Raw genomic sequence first — 19,186 nt, 5'->3', positions numbered from 1 at the left:
ATTACCTTGTCCCTGAGGTAGGGGCTTGGTGATGTTGTAGACCAGCTTTTCACTGGGCGTCTCAGAGTCCACAAAGGACAAAGCTGTGGGTGTTAGCACGGTCACACGATCTTCCAGCGCCTGCATGGACACACACACAGACGGGCACACACAGATACACATCAGCATGCACTCAGAGACGAGCAGTAACACACACACTCACACTCAACCCAACACACACACACACACACACACACACACACTCCACCCAACACACACACACACACACTCCACCCAACACACACACACACACACTCCACCCAACACACACTCACTCCACCCAACACACACTCACTCCACCCAACACACACTCACTCCACCCAACACACACTCACACACACACACACACACACCCACACTCCACCCAACACATACTTACTCACCCAACACACACTCACTCACCCAACACACACACACACACATACACACACACACACACACACACACACACATTCCACCCAACACACACACACACTCCACCCAACACACACACACACACACAAACTCCCCCAACACACACTCACTCCAACAAACACACACACACACACACACACACACACTCCAGCAATATTCAAACCTTGTCTCTGAGTTTTTAAGCAGATTATGTTTCCAACAAGACCATTAAGTAATTAAGTATTTACTGCAAGACAATACAAGAAATAAATTACATTTTTTTTGTCCTAGACTAAAACCGAGAGGTTTGGTTCAAATCCAATACAACACAACACAGAGTGAAACCCTCTGAATTGTCAAGTATTGTAGACTTCCACTATTGTAGATTTTCACTAGGCACTGTACATAATCTAAGACTCTAAGACAGTAGATAGTGTATTTTTGTCCGTCGTCCTGTTTTACCGTTATCTGTAGGTCGCAGGCGGGGGCCAGCTGGGGGAACCCTGGGAGTTCGGGCATCACTCCGATGGTGAAGGTCTGAGCATCACTGAGCGTGTCTGGGGACCCCTCACTTGACACCTGGAAGAGGAAGACATTTTGAATCACACTGTAATTTCAAACCTCTATCATCAGTTTTAACCATAACCATAGTCTCTCGTGGACAGACACACATGACATAAACGGCATCGTAGCGTCTGTCAGCTGACTGTTGGAAGTGACTAAGTAACGAGGAACTGTGTTTCGATTAGCTGATTTTGCATCACTGATCATTTGGACAAATCACGATTAGAATTTCGATATTTCGGAAAGGGGAGGGGACATTTGGTCCATAGAGTTGCCTAAAAACCAGCAGATAGAAACTGACCCCCCCCCCCCCCCCCCCACACACACACACACACACACAGCACCTAATCTAGCATCTGACGCAGTTACACTAGATTTTAGTTCTGGGGTTCTGAGATTAGCCATGACCAAGAGAAGAACTGTAATAAGTAGCTATAGTAAACGGTAGGTCTAAACCTGTTGTTAGCTATAGTAAACGGTAGGTCTAAACCTGTTGTTAGCTATAGTAAACGGTAGGTCTAAACCTGTTGTTAGCTATAGTAAACGGTAGGTCTAAACCTGTTGTTAGCTATGGTAAAGGGTAGGTCTAAACCTGTTGTTAGCTATGGTAAGGGGTAGGTCTAAACCTGTTGTTAGCTATAGTAAACGGTAGGTCTAAACCTGTTGTTAGCTATAGTAAAGGGTAGGTCTAAACCTGTTGTTAGCTATGGTAAAGAGTAGGTCTAAACCTGTTGTTAGCTATAGTAAACGGTAGGTCTAAACCTGTTGTTAGCTATGGTAAAGGGTAGGTCTAAACCTGTTGTTAGCTATAGTAAACGGTAGGTCTAAACCTGTTGTTAGCTATAGTAAACGGTAGGTCTAAACCTGTTGTTAGCTATGGTAAAGGGTAGGTCTAAACCTGTTGTTAGCTATGGTAAAGGGTAGGTCTAAACCTGTTGTTAGCTATGGTAAAGGGTAGGTCTAAACCTGTTGTTAGCTATGGTACGGGGTCGGTCTAAACCTGTTGTTAGCTATAGTAAACGGTAGGTCTAAACCTGTTGTTAGCTATAGTAAACGGTAGGTCTAAACCTGTTGTTAGCTATGGTAAAGGGTAGGTCTAAACCTGTTGTTAGCTATGGTAAAGGGTAGGTCTAAACCTGTTGTTAGCTATAGTAAACGGTAGGTCTAAACCTGTTGTTAGCTATAGTAAACGGTAGGTCTAAACCTGTTGTTAGCTATGGTAAAGGGTAGGTCTAAACCTGTTGTTAGCTATAGTAAAGGGTAGGTCTAAACCTGTTGTTAGCTATGGTAAAGGGTAGGTCTAAACCTGTTGTTAGCTATAGTAAACGGTAGGTCTAAACCTGTTGTGGACCTGTTGTTCATCTAGAACTAGTAACTATGTAGTCCATTGCTTATGACCATGTAATGAGCTGCTAAGGAATGAATGTAGCACAGTATAGCATTATAATGATTATATAGTGAAACTAATGAACATGACAGCAGTTTTACTAAGTTCATCTGCCAAGTTATTTCATCCTGAAGCCTCTAATTTTCACACCGCGGATTTGACGTGTAGCCACGAGAAAAAGTTACTGACACGATGTCATACTTAATATTTAATAGTATCTCCCAACACCCATTCCATAGAAGGTAATCTTGTCCTCCAGACAGCAGATCACTTTGAATATTAATGTCAAATTAATATTTTGAATATTTTCTTTTTTAATTATGTCAAAAGAAACTGCTTGGAAGATGACAGTATTCGCTCACGATGAAAATATCTGGCGATCTGAGTTTAGACAGGGTCATAACTGTCCTGTTGTCATGATGAGACACTTCAGAAATATTTTAGTTTTGCTTTAACCTTAGCGGATGGTGCCAAAATGTTGAGAGAGAGAGAGCGAGACAGAGAGATAGAGAGAAAGAAAGAATGAGAAAGAATGAGAGAGAGAGAGAGAGAGAGGGAAAGAGCAGAAAGAGTGGAGAAAGAGATAGAAACAGAGAGACAGAGAGAGCAAGAGAGAGAGAGAGAGAGAGAGAGAGAGAGAGAGAGAGGGACAGAAAGAGAGAGAGAGAGAGAGAAAACGATGAAACAAGAAAACGAGAGAAGGTTTAAATGGCTGTGATCTCTCTCTATGTTCTTGGCTGCTGATTTGCCTTGTTGTGCCAGGCTCTATGAAAGCTGTTAGCTTAACCTGACTGCTACACAGCCATTTGTTATGGCCTAAACGCTGCTGAGCGCTGAGTCTTCTTCACAAGGATAATCCCTAACGTAGCACTAATTTGTGAGTAATTTGGTTCCATTTTCACCAAAATGCAGTAAGATGAGACAGAGAGAGACAGAGAGATAGAGAGAGAGAGTGATAGATGTATTTCTCTGTGCCGTACACAGTGCCCTCAGAAAATATTCATACCTCACTTTTTACACATTTTGTTGTGTTACTGGTTGAATAAAAAATGGATTCAATGTAGATGTTTTTGCCACTGACCTACACACAATACTACTTAATGTCAAAGTGGAATTATTTTTTTCGACATTTTTACAAATTAATAAAAAATGAAATGCTGAAATGTCTTGAGTCAATAAATATTCAAGCCTGACCCAAAACGTTTAAGTAGACATTGAATATCCCCTTGAGCATGGTAAAGTATACACACAGTCACTACAAGGGTGGGACTGGATTGTTTTCAGAGATAGATGGGAGGGGTTGAGGGTAGCTGAAGGGTGGGACTGGATGGTTTTCAGAGATAGATGGGAGGGGTTGAGGGTAGCTGAAGGGTGGGACTGGATGGTTTTCAGAGATAGATGGGAGGGGTTGAGGGTAGCTGAAGGGTGGGACTGGATGGTTTTCAGAGATAGATGGGAGGGGTTGAGGGTAGCTGAAGGGTGGGACTGGATGGTTTTCAGAGATAGATGGGAGGGATTGAGGGTAGCTGAAGGGTGGGACTGGATGGTTTTCAGAGATAGATGGGAGGGGTTGAGGGTAGCTGAAGGGTGGGACTGGATGGTTTTCAGAGATAGATGGGAGGGGTTGAGGGTAGCTGAAGGGTGGGACTGGATGGTTTTCAGAGATAGATGGGAGGGGTTGAGGGTAGCTGAAGGGTGGGACTGGATGGTTTTCAGGGATAGATGGGAGGGATTGAGGGTAGCTGAAGGGTGGGACTGGATGGTTTTCAGAGATAGATGAGAGGGGTTGAGGGTAGCTGAAGGGTGGGACTGGATGGTTTTCAGAGATAGATGGGAGGGGTTGAGGGTAGCTGAAGGGTGGGACTGGATGGTTTTCAGAGATAGATGAGAGGGGTTGAGGGTAGCTGAAGGGTGGGACTGGATGATTTTCAGAGATAGATGGGAGGGGTTGAGGGTAGCTGAAGGGTGGGACTGGATGGTTTTCAGAGATAGATGGGAGGGGTTGAGGGTAGCTGAAGGGTGGGACTGGATGGTTTTCAGAGATAGATGGGAGGGGTTGAGGGTAGCTGAAGGGTGGGACTGGATGGTTTTCAGAGATAGATGGGAGGGGTTGAGGGTAGCTGAAGGGTGGGACTGGATGGTTTTCAGAGATAGATTCATTACTTTAATCCATTTAGAAGACGGGTGGAAGAACAAAAATATATTAAAATAAGATCAAACAAATATATATATGGGGGAGATTGGAAAGGATGCAGACAATTACATTGATAGAATCCACAATCTCTCTGCGATATTAAAACTGATTTACCTCCTAAAAAAATGTAAAGACTTGAGAATGGATGGCTAAGAAGAATGGCGGAGGAGAGGAGGGAGAGGTACAATGAGGGAAAAGGAATGGAGATGGAAGTAAGAATTTGGAAGTAGAGAGGGATATGCAGAGGAGAAGAGAAGAAGAGAGAAGGAGAGAGGGATACGGAGAGGAGAAGAGAAGAGGAGAGAGAAGGAGAGAGGGATACGGAGAGGAGAAGAGAAGAGAAGAGAGAAGTAGAGAGGGATACGGAGAGGAGAAGAGAAGAGAAGAGAGAAGGAGAGAGGGATACGGAGAGGAGAAGAGGAGAAGAGAAGAGGAGAGAGAAGGAGAGGGATATGGAGAGGAGAAGAGAAGAGGAGAGAGAAGGAGAGAGGGATACGGAGAGGAGAAGAAAAGAGGAGAGAGAAGGAGAGAGGGATACGGAGAGGAGAAGAGAAGAGGAGAGAGAAGGAGAGAGGGATACGGAGAGGAGAAGAGAAGAGAGAAGGAGAGAGGGATACAGAGAGGAAAAGAGAAGGAGAGAGATAGAAATAAGAAAGTAACAGAGTTGAAAAAAAGCTGTAGAAGACAGGGAGAAAGAAAGAAAAGAGCATGCAGGAGGAAAAGAAAACGGACCATGGAAAGATTGTTTGTGAGTTTATGCCCAGTGAACCTGAGGCAGGCAGGCAGACAGGCCAGCTTGGCAGACAGGTGGATGGGTAGGTGGACAATGGACACACAACCACAACTAACCTGGAACAGGAAGGTGTCTCCTTCCGTCATGCCGGTGGTGCCAAAGTGTTTGTACCACACAGTGCCCTCATTCACATCCTGCTGAGTGAAGGAGGAGGTGGGGGTAGAGCTCCTGTCGTCGGGAGAGGGCTGCCAACCTTCCAATGGGCCGTCGGCTGGCATTGGCACCAACAGCACTTCACCTGGAGGGAGGAAAGGGAGAAATAGAGAAGAGGGAGGGGATAGATGGGGGAGAGAATCAGGAAGGGAGAAATAGAGAAGAGGGAGGGGATAGATGGGGGAGAGAATCGGGAAGGGAGAAATAGAAGTTAAGGGAGAGGGGAGAGAGAATCAGGAAAGGAGAGAGAAACTCCATTTTACATTTGGCTAGAAATTCAAAAGTAAATTCTCTTGACAAAGAAAAATGTCCTCCTGTGTGCTACCTATATCCGCCCACTAGAATCCCCATACTTTAAATAAGACAGCTTCTCCATCCTGGAGGGGGAAAATCAACCATTACCAGACCCAGGGACATTTACTTGTCTGTGGCGACCTAAATGCCAGAACCGGACAAGAACTTGACACCCTCAGCACACAGGGGGACAAACACCTACCTGGAGGTGACACCATTCCCTCCCCGATATGCCCCCCTAGACACAACTACGACAACATAACCAACAAAAACAGGTCACAACTCCTGCAGCTCTGTCGCATGCTGGGTATGTACATAGTCAACGGTAGGCTTCGAGGGGACTCCTATGGTAGGTACACCTAGAGCTCATCTCTTGGCAGTAGTACTGTAGACTACTTTATCACTGACCTCAACCCAGAGTCTCTCAGAGCGTTCACAGTCAGCCCACTGACAACCCTATCAGACCACAGCAAAATCACAATCTATTTGAACAGAGCAATACTCAATCATGAGGCATCAAAGCCAAAGGAGCTGAGTAATATTAAGAAATGCTATAGATGGAAGGAATGTCATTTGGAAAACAACCAAAAAGCAATTAGGCAACGACAAATTCAATCCCTTTTAGACAATTTCCCGGACAAAACATTTCACTGTAATAGTGAAGGTGTCAACTTGGCAGTAGAAAACCTAAACAGTATATTTGACCTCTCAGCTTCCCTAGAAAATCTAAAAATCGCAAATAGAAAACCGAAGAGAATAAACAACACTGACAAATGGTTTGATGAAGAATGCAAAAATCTCAATTGAAAAAAAAGAAATCAAAAAAAGAAATTGAGAAACCTGTCCAACCAAAAACATAGAGACCCAGAAAACCTGAGTCTATGCCTTCACTATGGTGAATCACTACAACAATACAGAAATACACTACGGAAAAAGAAGGAACAGCGCGTCAGAAATCAGCTCAATGTAACTGAAGAATCGATAGAATCTAACCACTTCTGGGAAAATTGGTAAACACTAAACAAACAACAACACAAAGAGTTATCTTTCCAAAATGGAGATGTATGGGTAAAACACTTCTCCAATCGCTTTGGCTCTATAACAAAGAACAAACAGCAAAAACATATACATGATCAAATACAAATCTTAGAATCAACTATTAAAGACTACCAGAACCCACTGGATTCTCCAATTACATTGAATGAGCTACAGGACAAAATACAAACCCTCCAACCCAAAAAGGCCTGTGGTGTTGATGGTATCCTTAATGAAATGATCAAATATACAGACAACAAATTCCAGTTGGCTATACCAAAACTCTTCAACATCATCCTCAGCTCTCAGCTCTCTGGCATCTTCCCCAATAGTTGGTGCCAAGGACTGACACCTTAATTGACAAACAAACAGACCAAAACAAAGGCAAAGTTCTTATCCTTTGTTGATTTCAAAAAAGCCTTTGACTCAATTTGGCACGAGGGTCTGCTATACAAACTGATGGAAAGTAGTGTTGGGGGAAAAATATACGACATTCTAAAATCCATGTACACAAACAACAAGTGTGCGGTTAAAATAGTAAAAAAAAACACACATTTCTCCCCACATGGCACTTCACCATATATATCAATGAATTGGCACGGGCACTAGAACAGTCTGCAGCACCCGACCTCACCCTACTAGAATCTGAAGTCAAATGTCTACTGTTTGCTGATGATCTGGTGCTTCTGTCACCAACCAAGGAGGGTCTACAGCAGCACCTAGATCTTCTGCACAGATTCTGTCAGACCTGGGCCCTGACAGTAAATCTCAGTAAGACCAAAATAATGGTGTTCCAAAAAAGGTCCAGTCGTCAGGACCACAAATACAAATTCCATCTAGACACTGTTGCCCTTGAGCACACAACAACTATACATACCTCGGCCTAAACATCAGCGCCACAGGTAACTTCCACAAAGCTGTGAACGATCTGAGAGACAAGAAGGGTCTTCTATGCCATCAAAAGGAACATAAAATCCAACATACCAATTAGGATCTGGCAAAAAATACTTGAATCAGTCATAGAGCCCATTGCCCTTTATGGTTGTGAGGTCTGGAGTCCGCTCACCAACGAAGAATTCACAAAATGGGACAAACACCAAATTGAGACTCTGCATGCAGAATTCTGCAAAAATATCCCCCGTGTACAACGTAGAACACCAAATAATGCATGCAGAGCAGAACTAGGCCGATACCCACTAATTATCCAAATCCAGAAAAGAGCCATTAAATTCTACAACAACCTAAAAGGAAGTGATTCCCAAACCTTCCATAACAAAGCCATCACCTACAGAGAGATGAACTTGGAGAAGAGTCCCCTAAGCAAACTGGTCCTAGGGCTCTGTTCACAAACACAAACAGAGCCTCAAGTACTTTAACCATTTGCACATCGTTACAACACTGTATGTAACTGTAACACACAATATGACATCTGTAATGTCTTTATTCTTTTGTAACTTCTGTGAGTGTAATGTTTACTGTTCATTTTATTGTTTATTTCACTTTTGTATATTATCTACTTCAATTACTTTGGCAATGTTAACATATGTTTCCCATGCTAATAAAGCCCCTTGAATTGATTTGAATTGAGAGAAGGTAAGGGAGAGGGGAGAGAGAATCAGGAAGGGCGAGAGAGAGAGAGAGAGAGAGAAGGTAAGAGAGAGGGGAGAGAGAATCAGGAATGGAGAGAGATAGAAGGTAAGGGAGAGGGGAGAGAGAATCAGGAAGGGAGAGAGAGAGAGAATCAGGAAGGGAGAGAGAGAGAGAAGGTAAGGGAGAGGGGAGAGAGAATCAGGAAGGGAGAGGGGAGAGAGAATCAGGAAGAGAGAGAGAGAAGGTAAGGGAGAGGGGAGAGAGAATCAGGAAGGGAGAGAGATAGAAGGTAAGGGAGAGGGGAGAGAGAATCAGGAAGGGAGAGAGAGAGAGAGAAGGTAAGGGAGAGGGGAGAGAGAATCAGGAAGGGAGAGAGAGAATCAGGAAGGGAGAGAGAGTGAGGGTAAGGGCGAGGGGAGAGAGAATCAGGAAGGGAGAGAGAGAGAAGGTAAGGGAGAGGGGAGAGAGAATCAGGAAGGGAGAGAGAGAGAAGGTAAGGGAGAGGGGAGAGAGAATCAGGAAGGGAGAGAGAGAGAGAATCAGGAAGGGAGAGAGAGAGAGAAGGTAAGGGAGAGGGGAGAGAGAATCAGGAAGGGAGAGGGGAGAGAGAATCAGGAAGGGAGAGAGAGAGAGAAGGTAAGGGAGAGGGGAGAGAGAATCAGGAAGGGAGAGAGAGAGAGAATCAGGAAGGGAGAGCGAGAGAGAAGGTAAGGGAGAGGGGAGAGAGAATCAGGAAGGGAGAGAGAGAGAAGGTAAGGGAGAGGGGAGAGAGAATCAGGAAGGGAGAGAGAGAATCAGGAAGGGAGAGAGAGAATCAGGAAGGGAGAGAGAGAAGGTAAGGGAGAGGGGAGAGATAATCAGGAAGGGAGAGGGGAGAGAGAAGGTAAGGGAGAGGGGAGAGAGAATCAGGAAGGGAGAGAGAGAATCAGGAAGGGAGAGAGAGAATCAGGAAGGGAGAGAGAGAAGGTAAGGGAGAGGGGAGAGAGAATCAGGAAGGGAGAGGGGAGAGAGAAGGTAAGGGAGAGGGGAGAGAGAGAAGGTAAGGGAGAGAGGGAGAGAGAGAAGGTAAGGGAGAGAGAGAATCAGGAAGGGAGAGAGAGAGAAGGTAAGGGAGAGGGGAGAGTAAATCAGGAATGGAGATAGAGAGGTTAAGGGAGAGAGAATCAGGAAGGGAGAAAGAGTGGATAATTCGATAATTAGGGGTGTGTGGGAGGTAAAGGGAGAGTCAGAAAGACAAACTAACATCATCACCATCTTAACAGTGTGAGTAAGCAGAAACAGGAGCATGTTTGGGGGGGGGGGGGGGGGGGGGGGGGGGGGGGTAAGGCCACGTATCGTACCGTATTTGGGGCTTCCTTTGGAGCTCACTATGGTGTAAATGATCTGGTCATCGCTGGCACCCTGATACTCTGTCCTCAGATACCTCTTCCCCAACTGTACCATGCCTCCCTCTCTCACCCACGTGACGGGCACCGACAGAACACGAGGAGCCTGGGTAAGCTGTAAAAACACAAGATATGTAACAATTATTATTTATTTTCAATGGCAGATATTGTTTGAAAGTACTGTAACTCAAATCAGTTATTCAGCCTGAGGCCCAACCCATGGGGGCGTCTGATTCATTATTCGTATCGGAGCAGGAAGTTGTCTCATCCTGCCAACCAACATGCACCGTCCTCATCAATTCAGGTGTGCATTTTTCTCTTAATTGAGTTAATGACCCGGCACAGGTGTTCTCAGGCCAGCCATGTGAATCACAACAGCATAGCAGCAGTATGAAAAGCCCAGAGTCAGCTGTCAGCAGCAACAAAGAGAGACAGAGAGACAGAGAGCTGCTGTTCTTCTGAGCAGCAACAGAGAGAGACAGAGAGCTGCCGTTCCTCTGAGCAGCAACAGAGACACACAGAGAGCTGCCATTCCTCTGAGCAGCAACAGAGAGAGACAGAGAGCTGCCGTTCCTCTGAGCAGCAACAGAGAGAGACAGAGAGCTGCCATTCCTCTGAGCAGCAACAGAGAGACAGACAGAGAGCTGCCATTCCTCTGAGCAGCAACAGAGAGAGACAGAGAGCTGCTGTTCCTGTGAGCAGCAACAGAGACATACAGAGAGCTGCTGTTCTTCTGAGCAGCAACAGAGACACACAGAGAGCTGCTGTTCCTCTGAGCAGCAACAGAGAGAGACAGAGAGCTGCTGTTCCTCTGAGCAGCAACAGAGAGAGACAGAGAGCTGCTGTTCCTCTGAGCAGCAACAGAGACACATAGAGAGTAACGCTGACCAAAGAGAGAAGTCAGCTTGCATACCAAATGGCACCCTATTCCCTATACACTGAGTGTACTAAACAGAAAACCAAACTGATCCCTTATTTGATGTCACATGTTACATCCACTTCAAATCAGTAAAGGGGAGGAGGCAGGTTAAAGAAGGATTTTTAAGCCTTGAGACAATTGAGACATGGATTGTGTATGTGTGGCATTCAGAGGGTGAACGGGCAAGACAAAATATTTAAGTGCCTTTGAAAGTGGTTTGGTAGTAGGTGCCAGGGGCACCGGTTTGAGTGTGTCAAGAACCACAATGCTGCTGGGTTTTTCACACTCAACAGTTTCCAGTGTGTATCAAGAATGGTCCACCACCTAAAGAACACCCAGACAACTTGACACAACTGTTGGAAGCATTGAGTCAACATGGGCCAGCATCCCTGTGGAACGCTTTTCGACACCTTTTAGAGTCCATGTCCCTGACAAATGGAGGCTGTTCTGAGGGCAACTCAATATCAGGAAAGTGTTGCTAATGTTTTGTACACTCACTACTTTTGACCGGGGCCCATAGTCGAGGATAGGGTGCCATTTGGGATGAACCCAGAGTGCTTAGCCCTCTGAGGTGGAAAGTCATCCATCACCGTCTCATTAAAGACTAATTACTCTCCAGCTCTCTCCATGATCCGTCTCTCAGGAGCTCCTTTGTACCCCGGCTAGGACAAGGCTTGACAAGGCTTGGCACCGATGCCGACTGGGTCGGGTGGGGAACAGTTGGAGAGAGAGCTTTTGATGATGGCAGTATTTCGCGTTTTGCCTAAAAAAAAACCCTGAGAGAGATCAACCAACTGTACTCGGAGTCTGCTGCTGCACGGGGTAGCATCTCAAACACGTCTACAGTGGTTCACTTGGCAACCTCTCCTTTGTCTACACAGACGTAAAAAAAAACAAACATGGAGGACGCTATGCTTACAGCTGTCAGGTTCACATCAGCAGATGAAGGGAAGGGAGCGAGGAGAAAAAGAGTGATTGAATAGAATTTTTTAAAATTAATTTGTTTAAATAAGTGCATTATAAATCTAGGAGGTTCTCTTAGCATTATATCTAGTGTCTATCTTCAGTCATATACCAGCACACTGCTTGACAGAGAGCAGAATCAGGTGTTACAACATGTAACATGTAACATGTAACATGTAACATGTAACAACATGAATATGTGATGTATGTGAGGGAGAAAGGGATGGAAGGAGTGATATTGATTTACAGAGTGAAAAAAATAAGAGAAGTAGAGAAGAGGGGGAGTAGGAGAGGAGGAAAGGTGTGTGTGTGTGTGTGTGTGTGTGTGTGTGTGTGTGTGTGTGTGTGTGTGTGTGTGTGATTGTGTGTGTCTAGGTGAACATACTCCTCCTATAGGCTAGGCTATATTTATTACTCCACTTTCCTAATATTAAGCACATTACTTATCTTTACAACAGGAGTACAGGTTACCTGGCTGACATGAAAATGAATCACTGGAAAATCGTCTTCATTTGGCTATTTTTAAGTGCATAGATAAGATGTATGTTACACATGATCCACTCTAAATCAAAACTAATTTCACAGACACAGTGCCAGTCAAAAGTTTGCACCAACCTACTCATTCAACTATATAATTACTTTTTTTTATACCAAGAGCGCAAATCTGTCATCGAGGAAAAGGGTGGCTACTTTGAAGAATCGCAAAATTGTAAATATTTCTAAAATAAAATATAAACACATTTTTGGTTACTACATGATTCCATATGTGTTATTCCATCATTTTGATTCCTTCACTATTAATCTACAATGTAGAATATATCATTATGAATATTATATAGTATATGAAAAGACAACATTCATTGGAGAATAGTCTGATGGGTGACAAAATTGGCCGATGCAGGAAGTCAAGAAACCAAGAAGCCTTTTTCAAATCATAGTCGCACACTTCATACAGCCTAGACCATACGTAACCCTAACCCTAACCCTAGACCATACGTAACCCTAACCCTAGACCATACGCCTATACGTTTGGCTAAGGTTTGGTTTCGCAAAACCAAATAACTTCTTAAAATGAAGCACGTTATTTTGCTTTACCAACCCGGAGTAGAGCCTACCTGGTATGCATAGGAGGTGAGTTTCTGGTATACATAGGAGGTGAGTTAGTGGTATACATAGGAGATGAGTGAGTTACTGGTATACATAGGAGATGAGTGAGTTAGTGGTATACATAGGAGATGAGTGAGTTACTGGTATACATAGGAGGTGAGTGAGTTTCTGGTATACATAGGAGGTGAGTGAGTTAGTGGTATACATAGGAGGTGAGTGAGTTAGTGGTATACATAGGAGGTGAGTGAGTTACTGGTATACATAGGAGGGGAGTTACTGGTATACATAGGAGGTGAGTGAGTTACTGGTATACATAGGAGGTGAGTGAGTTAGTGGTATACATAGGAGGTGAGTTAGTGGTATACATAGGAGGTGAGTTACTGGTATACATAGGAGGTGAGTTACTGGTATACATAGGAGGTGAGTTACTGGTATACATAGGAGGTGAGTTAGTGGTATACATAGGAGGTGAGTGAGTTACTGGTATACATAGGAGGTGAGTGAGTTAGTGGTATACATAGGAGGTGAGTTAGTGGTATACATAGGAGGTGAGTTAGTGGTATACATAGGAGGTGAGTTAGTGGTATACATAGGAGGTGAGTTACTGGTATACATAGGAGGTGAGTTACTGGTATACATAGGAGGTGAGTTACTGGTACACATAGGAGGTGAGTTAGTGGTATACATAGGAGGTGAGTGGCTTACTGGTATACATAGGAGGTGAGTTAGTGGTATACATAGGAGGTGAGTTAGTGGTATACATAGGAGGTGAGTGAGTTAGTGGTATACATAGGAGGTGAGTGAGTTACTGGTATACATAGGAGGTGAGTGAGTTACTGGTATACATAGGAGGGGAGTTACTGGTATACATAGGAGGTGAGTGAGTTACTGGTATACATAGGAGGTGAGTGAGTTTCTGGTATACATAGGAGGTGAGTGAGTTAGTGGTATACATAGGAGGTGAGTGAGTTTCTGGTATACATAGGAGGTGAGTGAGTTTCTGGTATACATAGGAGGTGAGTGAGTTTCTGGTATACATAGGAGGCGAGTGAGTTACTGGTATACATAGGAGGCGAGTGAGTTTCTGGTATACATAGGAGGTGAGTTACTGGTATACATAGGAGGTGAGTGAGTTACTGGTATACATAGGAGGTGAGTGAGTTAGTGGTATACATAAGAGGTGAGTGAGTTACTGGTATACATAGGAGGTGAGTGAGTTTCTGGTATACATAGGAGGTGAGTTAGTGGTATACATAGGAGGTGAGTGAGTTAGTGGTATACATAGGAGGTGAGTGAGTTTCGTGCTTGGGGAAGATCATTTTTACATTAAAAATGCACCTTTAGAATAAATCATTATAATCACATTTTGTGTTCACTTTTGAGAACAGTGTTTTTCCCTCTAATTGATTGCATTTTTATCTCAACAATCGAGCTTATAGTCTTCTGCTACAGCCTACTGCTATAGCCTACTGCTGCACTTATAATGTGAAGAAACAGCCCAATAGTTGATCGACATTTTAACCTAAACGTTCTCATCTGTGGTATCAGCTTCATTGATTTTAAAAGTGTTTTTGATGTGAGTTGTTGGGTTTATTTGGGATTTATCACATCCCACAACTGCCCCAGATTATGTATGGAATATTTAGAGATGGTTTGGGGACGCCTTGCTGCCTAAGGACCTGGACAGGTCGCCTTAATAGAACGAAACCATGAATTCTGCTCTGTTTCAGAAAATTATACAGGAGAACGTCAGAACATCAGTCTGTGAACTGAAGCTGAAGTGCAGTTGGGTCATGCAGCAAGACAATGATCCAAAACACACAACCACGTCTACATGAAAATGGCTAAAAAAGCAACCCATTTGAAGCTTTGGATTGGCTTAGTCAAAGTCAATACCTAATCCCAATTGGGATGTTGTGGCAGGACTTGAAATTAGCAGTTCAGGCTTGAAAACCCATAAATGTTGCTTGGGTCCAGCAGTTCTGCATGGAAGAGTTACTGGTATACAGTCTCTCCACAGCAACGTGAGAGACTGATCAACAACTACAGGAAGTGGTTGGTTGGAGTCATTGCAGCTAAAGGTGGCACAACCAGTTACTGAGTGTAAGGGGGCAATTACAGAACTTTGTTTATGAAATAAAGTGTTTGCATTCACTCGCGTGAAACAGCATTCAACATGATATGATCTGACAGTCATGCAAAAAACATACATCTCTCTCTCTCTCTCTCTCTCTCTCTCTCTCTCTCTCTCTCTCTCTCTCTCTCTCTCTCTCTCTCTCTCTCTCTCTCTCTCTCTCTCTCTCTCTCTCTCTCTCTCTCTCTCTCTCTCTCTCTCTCTCTCTCTCTCTCTCTCTCTCTCTCTCTCTCTCTCTCTCTCTCTCTCTCTCTCTCTCTCTCTCTCTCTCTCTCTCTCTCTCTCTCTCTCTCTCTCTCTCTCTCTCTCTCTCTCTCTCTCTCTCTCTCACCTTCTGAGTAATGCTGATCTGCATTAGAATGTTCTGGTAGCTGTTTCCATCGTTGACCTGTAGCAGCATCCTGTCCCGTTGCCCCGGCGACCCATCATGGACATACTGCACCTGTTCCCGTGACAACTCCTCCATCTTGAACTGGCTCAGCGCCAGGTCTCCATTGAGACGGGTCAGGCGGCCATGTTGGGGCGGGTCCAGAACCATGACCAGGACATCCTGCGAGGAAGAGGCACACACAAGGGGATGTTTAGACACACACACACACACACACATACACACACACACACACACACACGCACAGACAGATATACATGCATACACACACACACACACACACACACACACACACACACACACCTGAGGGTTGTCTGGGTCGTCGATCTGAAGCACGGCCTTGGAGATGATTGCCGTCTCCCCTCCGTCCACCAGCAAAGGATTGTTGGTAAGAATCTGTGGGGGCTGTGTGACAGGAGAGGGAAGCAGAGTTACAATTCACTGATTTAGAATTTTACAAAGCGTTACTCATTGTTCTTTTAGATAACAAATAAATTGTCTCCTACACAGGAGTGAAAACATTTCTGGACTTGATAGTTGAAATGGGAGAGAGGCTGCACAAAAAATGTAACCAGAATTAGGTGGAGAAGAGGTGAACTCTGTGTTAAGGGATTTTTTTTTATCGATAATGACTAATTATGTATACATTTCAATCAGGACTGACTAATCAGAATACTATTATGTTACTGTATAGATGTATGAATTTTCTTTTAACCCTAGTACTGAATTGACAGAGTGTTTAATTTGAATTGGGTATTAAAACATAGAGGAATATAATTCCTCTAACACTCTGTCTCTGTCGTACTCAACTGTATAACTGAATTAGATAAGGAACGGCAGAACAGCAACAGAACTGGCCCCGATTCTAAAACAAGGGCCAACATTTCGACACTATATTGGAGATGGTGAAACCGGAGGGATGGCTGAACTATCTCAGAGAGGCCCCTACTGTTACGAGAACACATTCTTCTGATCACTATCTGTCTCACATTCAAAGAAGGCCATACTTGAAATGACAGCGATATGTGGTCGTTTTCCCACAGTAAACTTAGTTGATTGCACTGCCTATTAAGTCCCACTGGATAAGTGTCTGCTAAATTACTCAAATGTAAAAAGTAAGTATTTCCACAGTGGTGAAACGTGGCCAATCCTCTGTCAGCTGTCGGCCTGGGTGTTGATATAACAGAACACAAGGTGAAGCTATTATCCCTACTTAAGAAAAGGCTACCTGAGCTGTTACACGATGGCAACAGCGTTGGAGTTGACGTACAGCGGGTTTAAGTAGCGATCTCTCTCTCTCATTTAGCGAGTGAGCGTCAGAGCGGAAGACCGCCTACTAGGAGGTATGAAAGGATTCTCACTGTGCTGTATCTATGTGTAAGGTACAGTCAGGCACATCTACAATAAGGCGCCAACTCCAACAGCAGTCACTCATTTAAATTGGCCTCTGCCGAACATTTATCAGGAGTGAATTAATCCCATTTCCAGACTGATGGACAAACGTGGCCTTCGTTAGCCGATACGGAAAGACAGGGAGAAAACTCACGACGCATTGGCTTAATCGTCCAACCAATCATCTCCCACAGCACATTCCCCCCCGTACGATAGCATACCACAACAACAGATCCACGCCTCGCAGTCATGGGATTCTCTACATTTAAAGGCCTAGTGCAGTCCAAAAACTTGATTTATCTGTGTTTTATATTTTCACACTATGAGGTTGGAATTATACTGTGAAATTGTGAATGCCCTTTTTAGTGTAAGAGCTGTTTTGTTTTGGTGGGATGAAGTTTTGAATTGCATAATCTCAGTTAACCCAGTACGATTAAGTTGTATTAAATTTGATTCAGTTCTGGGCCCATACGTGTTAAGAGAAGAGATAGATTGAGGACCGGACCCAGAACAAAGAGCTCCATCTTTTTACAGGCAAGTCTATGGTCTAAATGTGCCCTCCCTTCCTGAAATTCTGATTGGTCCAAAGCACCAGAACTAATGCTGCTCGTTATATCATGACATATCTATGGTACCATTATGTTGACGTTGTCTGTCCACAACAGATTAAGGTATTAGTTAATAGGCAAAGAGAGTTTCGAACCTCTTTGTTTGAAGGTTACATATCCCTCCCGTTAGGCTCCCCCCGTTAGGCTCCCCCCGTTAGGCTCCCCCCGTCAGGCTCCCCCCGTCAGGCTCCTACCGTTAGGCTCCTCCCATTAGGCTCCTCCCATTAGGCTCCTCCCATTAGGCTCCTCCCATTAGGCGCCTCCCATTAGGCGCCTCCCATTAGGCACCTCCCATTAGGCTCCCCCCGTCAGGCTCCCCCCATTAGGCTCCCCCGTCAGGCTCCCCCCGTCAGGCTCCCCCCGTCAGGCTCCTCCCATTAGGCTCCTCCCGTCAGGCTCCCCCCGTCAGGCTCCTCCCATTAGGCTCCCCCCATCAGGCTCCTCCCATTTTGTTCCTTCTTGACCATTTCAATTGAAAACAATCACAGTAAGGTATTACTTGTTACCCAGAAATGATTTGATATTGAGATAAAAACGTCTGAATTGGACCTTTTACTAGACAGACACTTTACTCAGTAAGGTCACTCCCACTGGGGCCAAATTTAAATTCATAATGTATCAGCCTTTTATGCGCTGTGTGTAATAGCCTGCCTGATACACAGTGAGGTAAAGTACTTCAGTAAAAATACTCTAAAGTACTTAAGTAGTTTTTTGGGGTGTATCTATACTTTATTTTACTATTTATATTTTGGACAACTTTTACTTTCACTACATTCCTTCAGAAAAGAGTGTCTTTTTTACTCAATACATTTTCCTTGACACCCAAAAGTACTCGTTACATTTGAATGCTTTGCAGGACAGGAAAATGGTCCAATTCACGAGCTTATCAACAGATCATCCCTGGTCATCCCTACTGCCTCTGATCAGGAGGACTCACTAATCAATAGAACATCTCTGGTCATCTACTACCTCTGATCTGGAGGACTCACTAAACACAGAACATCCCTGGTCATCCCTACTGCCTCTGATCTGGAGGACTCACTAAACAGAGAACATCCCTGGTCATCCCTACTGCCTCTGATCTGGAGGACTCACTAAACAGAGAACATCCCTGGTCATCCCTACTGCCTCTGATCTGGAGGACTCACTAAACAGAGAACATCCCTGGTCATCCCTACCGAATCTGATCTGGAGGACTCACTAAACAAAGAACATCCCTGGTCATCCCTACTGCCTCTGATCTGGAGGACTCACTAAACAAAGAACATCCCTGGTCATCCCTACTGCCTCTGATCTGGAGGACTCACTAAACAGAGAACATCCCTGGTCATCCCTACTGCCTCTGATCTGGAGGACTCACTAAACAGAGAACATCCCTGGTCATCCCTACTGCCTCTGATCTGGAGGACTCACTAAACAGAGAACATCCCTGGTCATCCCTACCGAATCTGATCTGGAGGACTCACTAAACAAAGAACATCCCTGGTCATCCCTACTGCCTCTGATCTGGAGGACTCACTAAACAAAGAACATCCCTGGTCATCCCTACTGCCTCTGATCTGGAGGACTCACTAAACAGAGAACATCCCTGGTCATCCCTACTGCCTCTGATCTGGAGGACTCACTAAACAGAGAACATCCCTGGTCATCCCTACTGCCTCTGATCTGGAGGACTCACTAAACAGAGAACATCCCTGGTCATCTCTACTGCCTCTGATCTGACAGACTCACTAAACAGAGAACATCCCTGGTCATCTCTACTGCCTCTGATCTGACAGACTCACTAAACAGAGAACATCCCTGGTCATCCCTACTGCCTCTGATCTGGAGGACTCACTAAACAGAGAA

The 19,186-nt window shown here is 44.5% G+C and overlaps 1 protein-coding gene across 3 annotated transcripts in view; it reads right to left on the bottom strand.

The window, feature by feature from the left end:
- Positions 1-19,186, bottom strand: part of fras1 (Fraser extracellular matrix complex subunit 1) — a 352,007-nt gene that overhangs the window by 80,768 nt on the left and 252,053 nt on the right. For all 3 annotated transcript variants that reach the window (XM_036936462.1, XM_036936463.1, XM_036936464.1), the window contains exons 29-34: positions 15,642-15,743; positions 15,282-15,500; positions 9,783-9,942; positions 5,427-5,608; positions 895-1,011; positions 6-120 (exon numbers count right to left, since the gene is read on the bottom strand). In XM_036936462.1, the coding sequence (XP_036792357.1) occupies positions 6-120; positions 895-1,011; positions 5,427-5,608; positions 9,783-9,942; positions 15,282-15,500; positions 15,642-15,743 (895 nt within the window). The remainder of the gene's footprint in view (positions 1-5; positions 121-894; positions 1,012-5,426; positions 5,609-9,782; positions 9,943-15,281; positions 15,501-15,641; positions 15,744-19,186) is intronic.

The sequence above is a fragment of the Oncorhynchus mykiss genome, chromosome 11 (assembly GCF_013265735.2).
Source record: "Oncorhynchus mykiss isolate Arlee chromosome 11, USDA_OmykA_1.1, whole genome shotgun sequence".
In the NCBI taxonomy this organism is placed as follows: Eukaryota; Metazoa; Chordata; class Actinopteri; order Salmoniformes; family Salmonidae; genus Oncorhynchus; species Oncorhynchus mykiss.
This window is presented reverse-complemented; position numbering and strand designations above follow the sequence as displayed.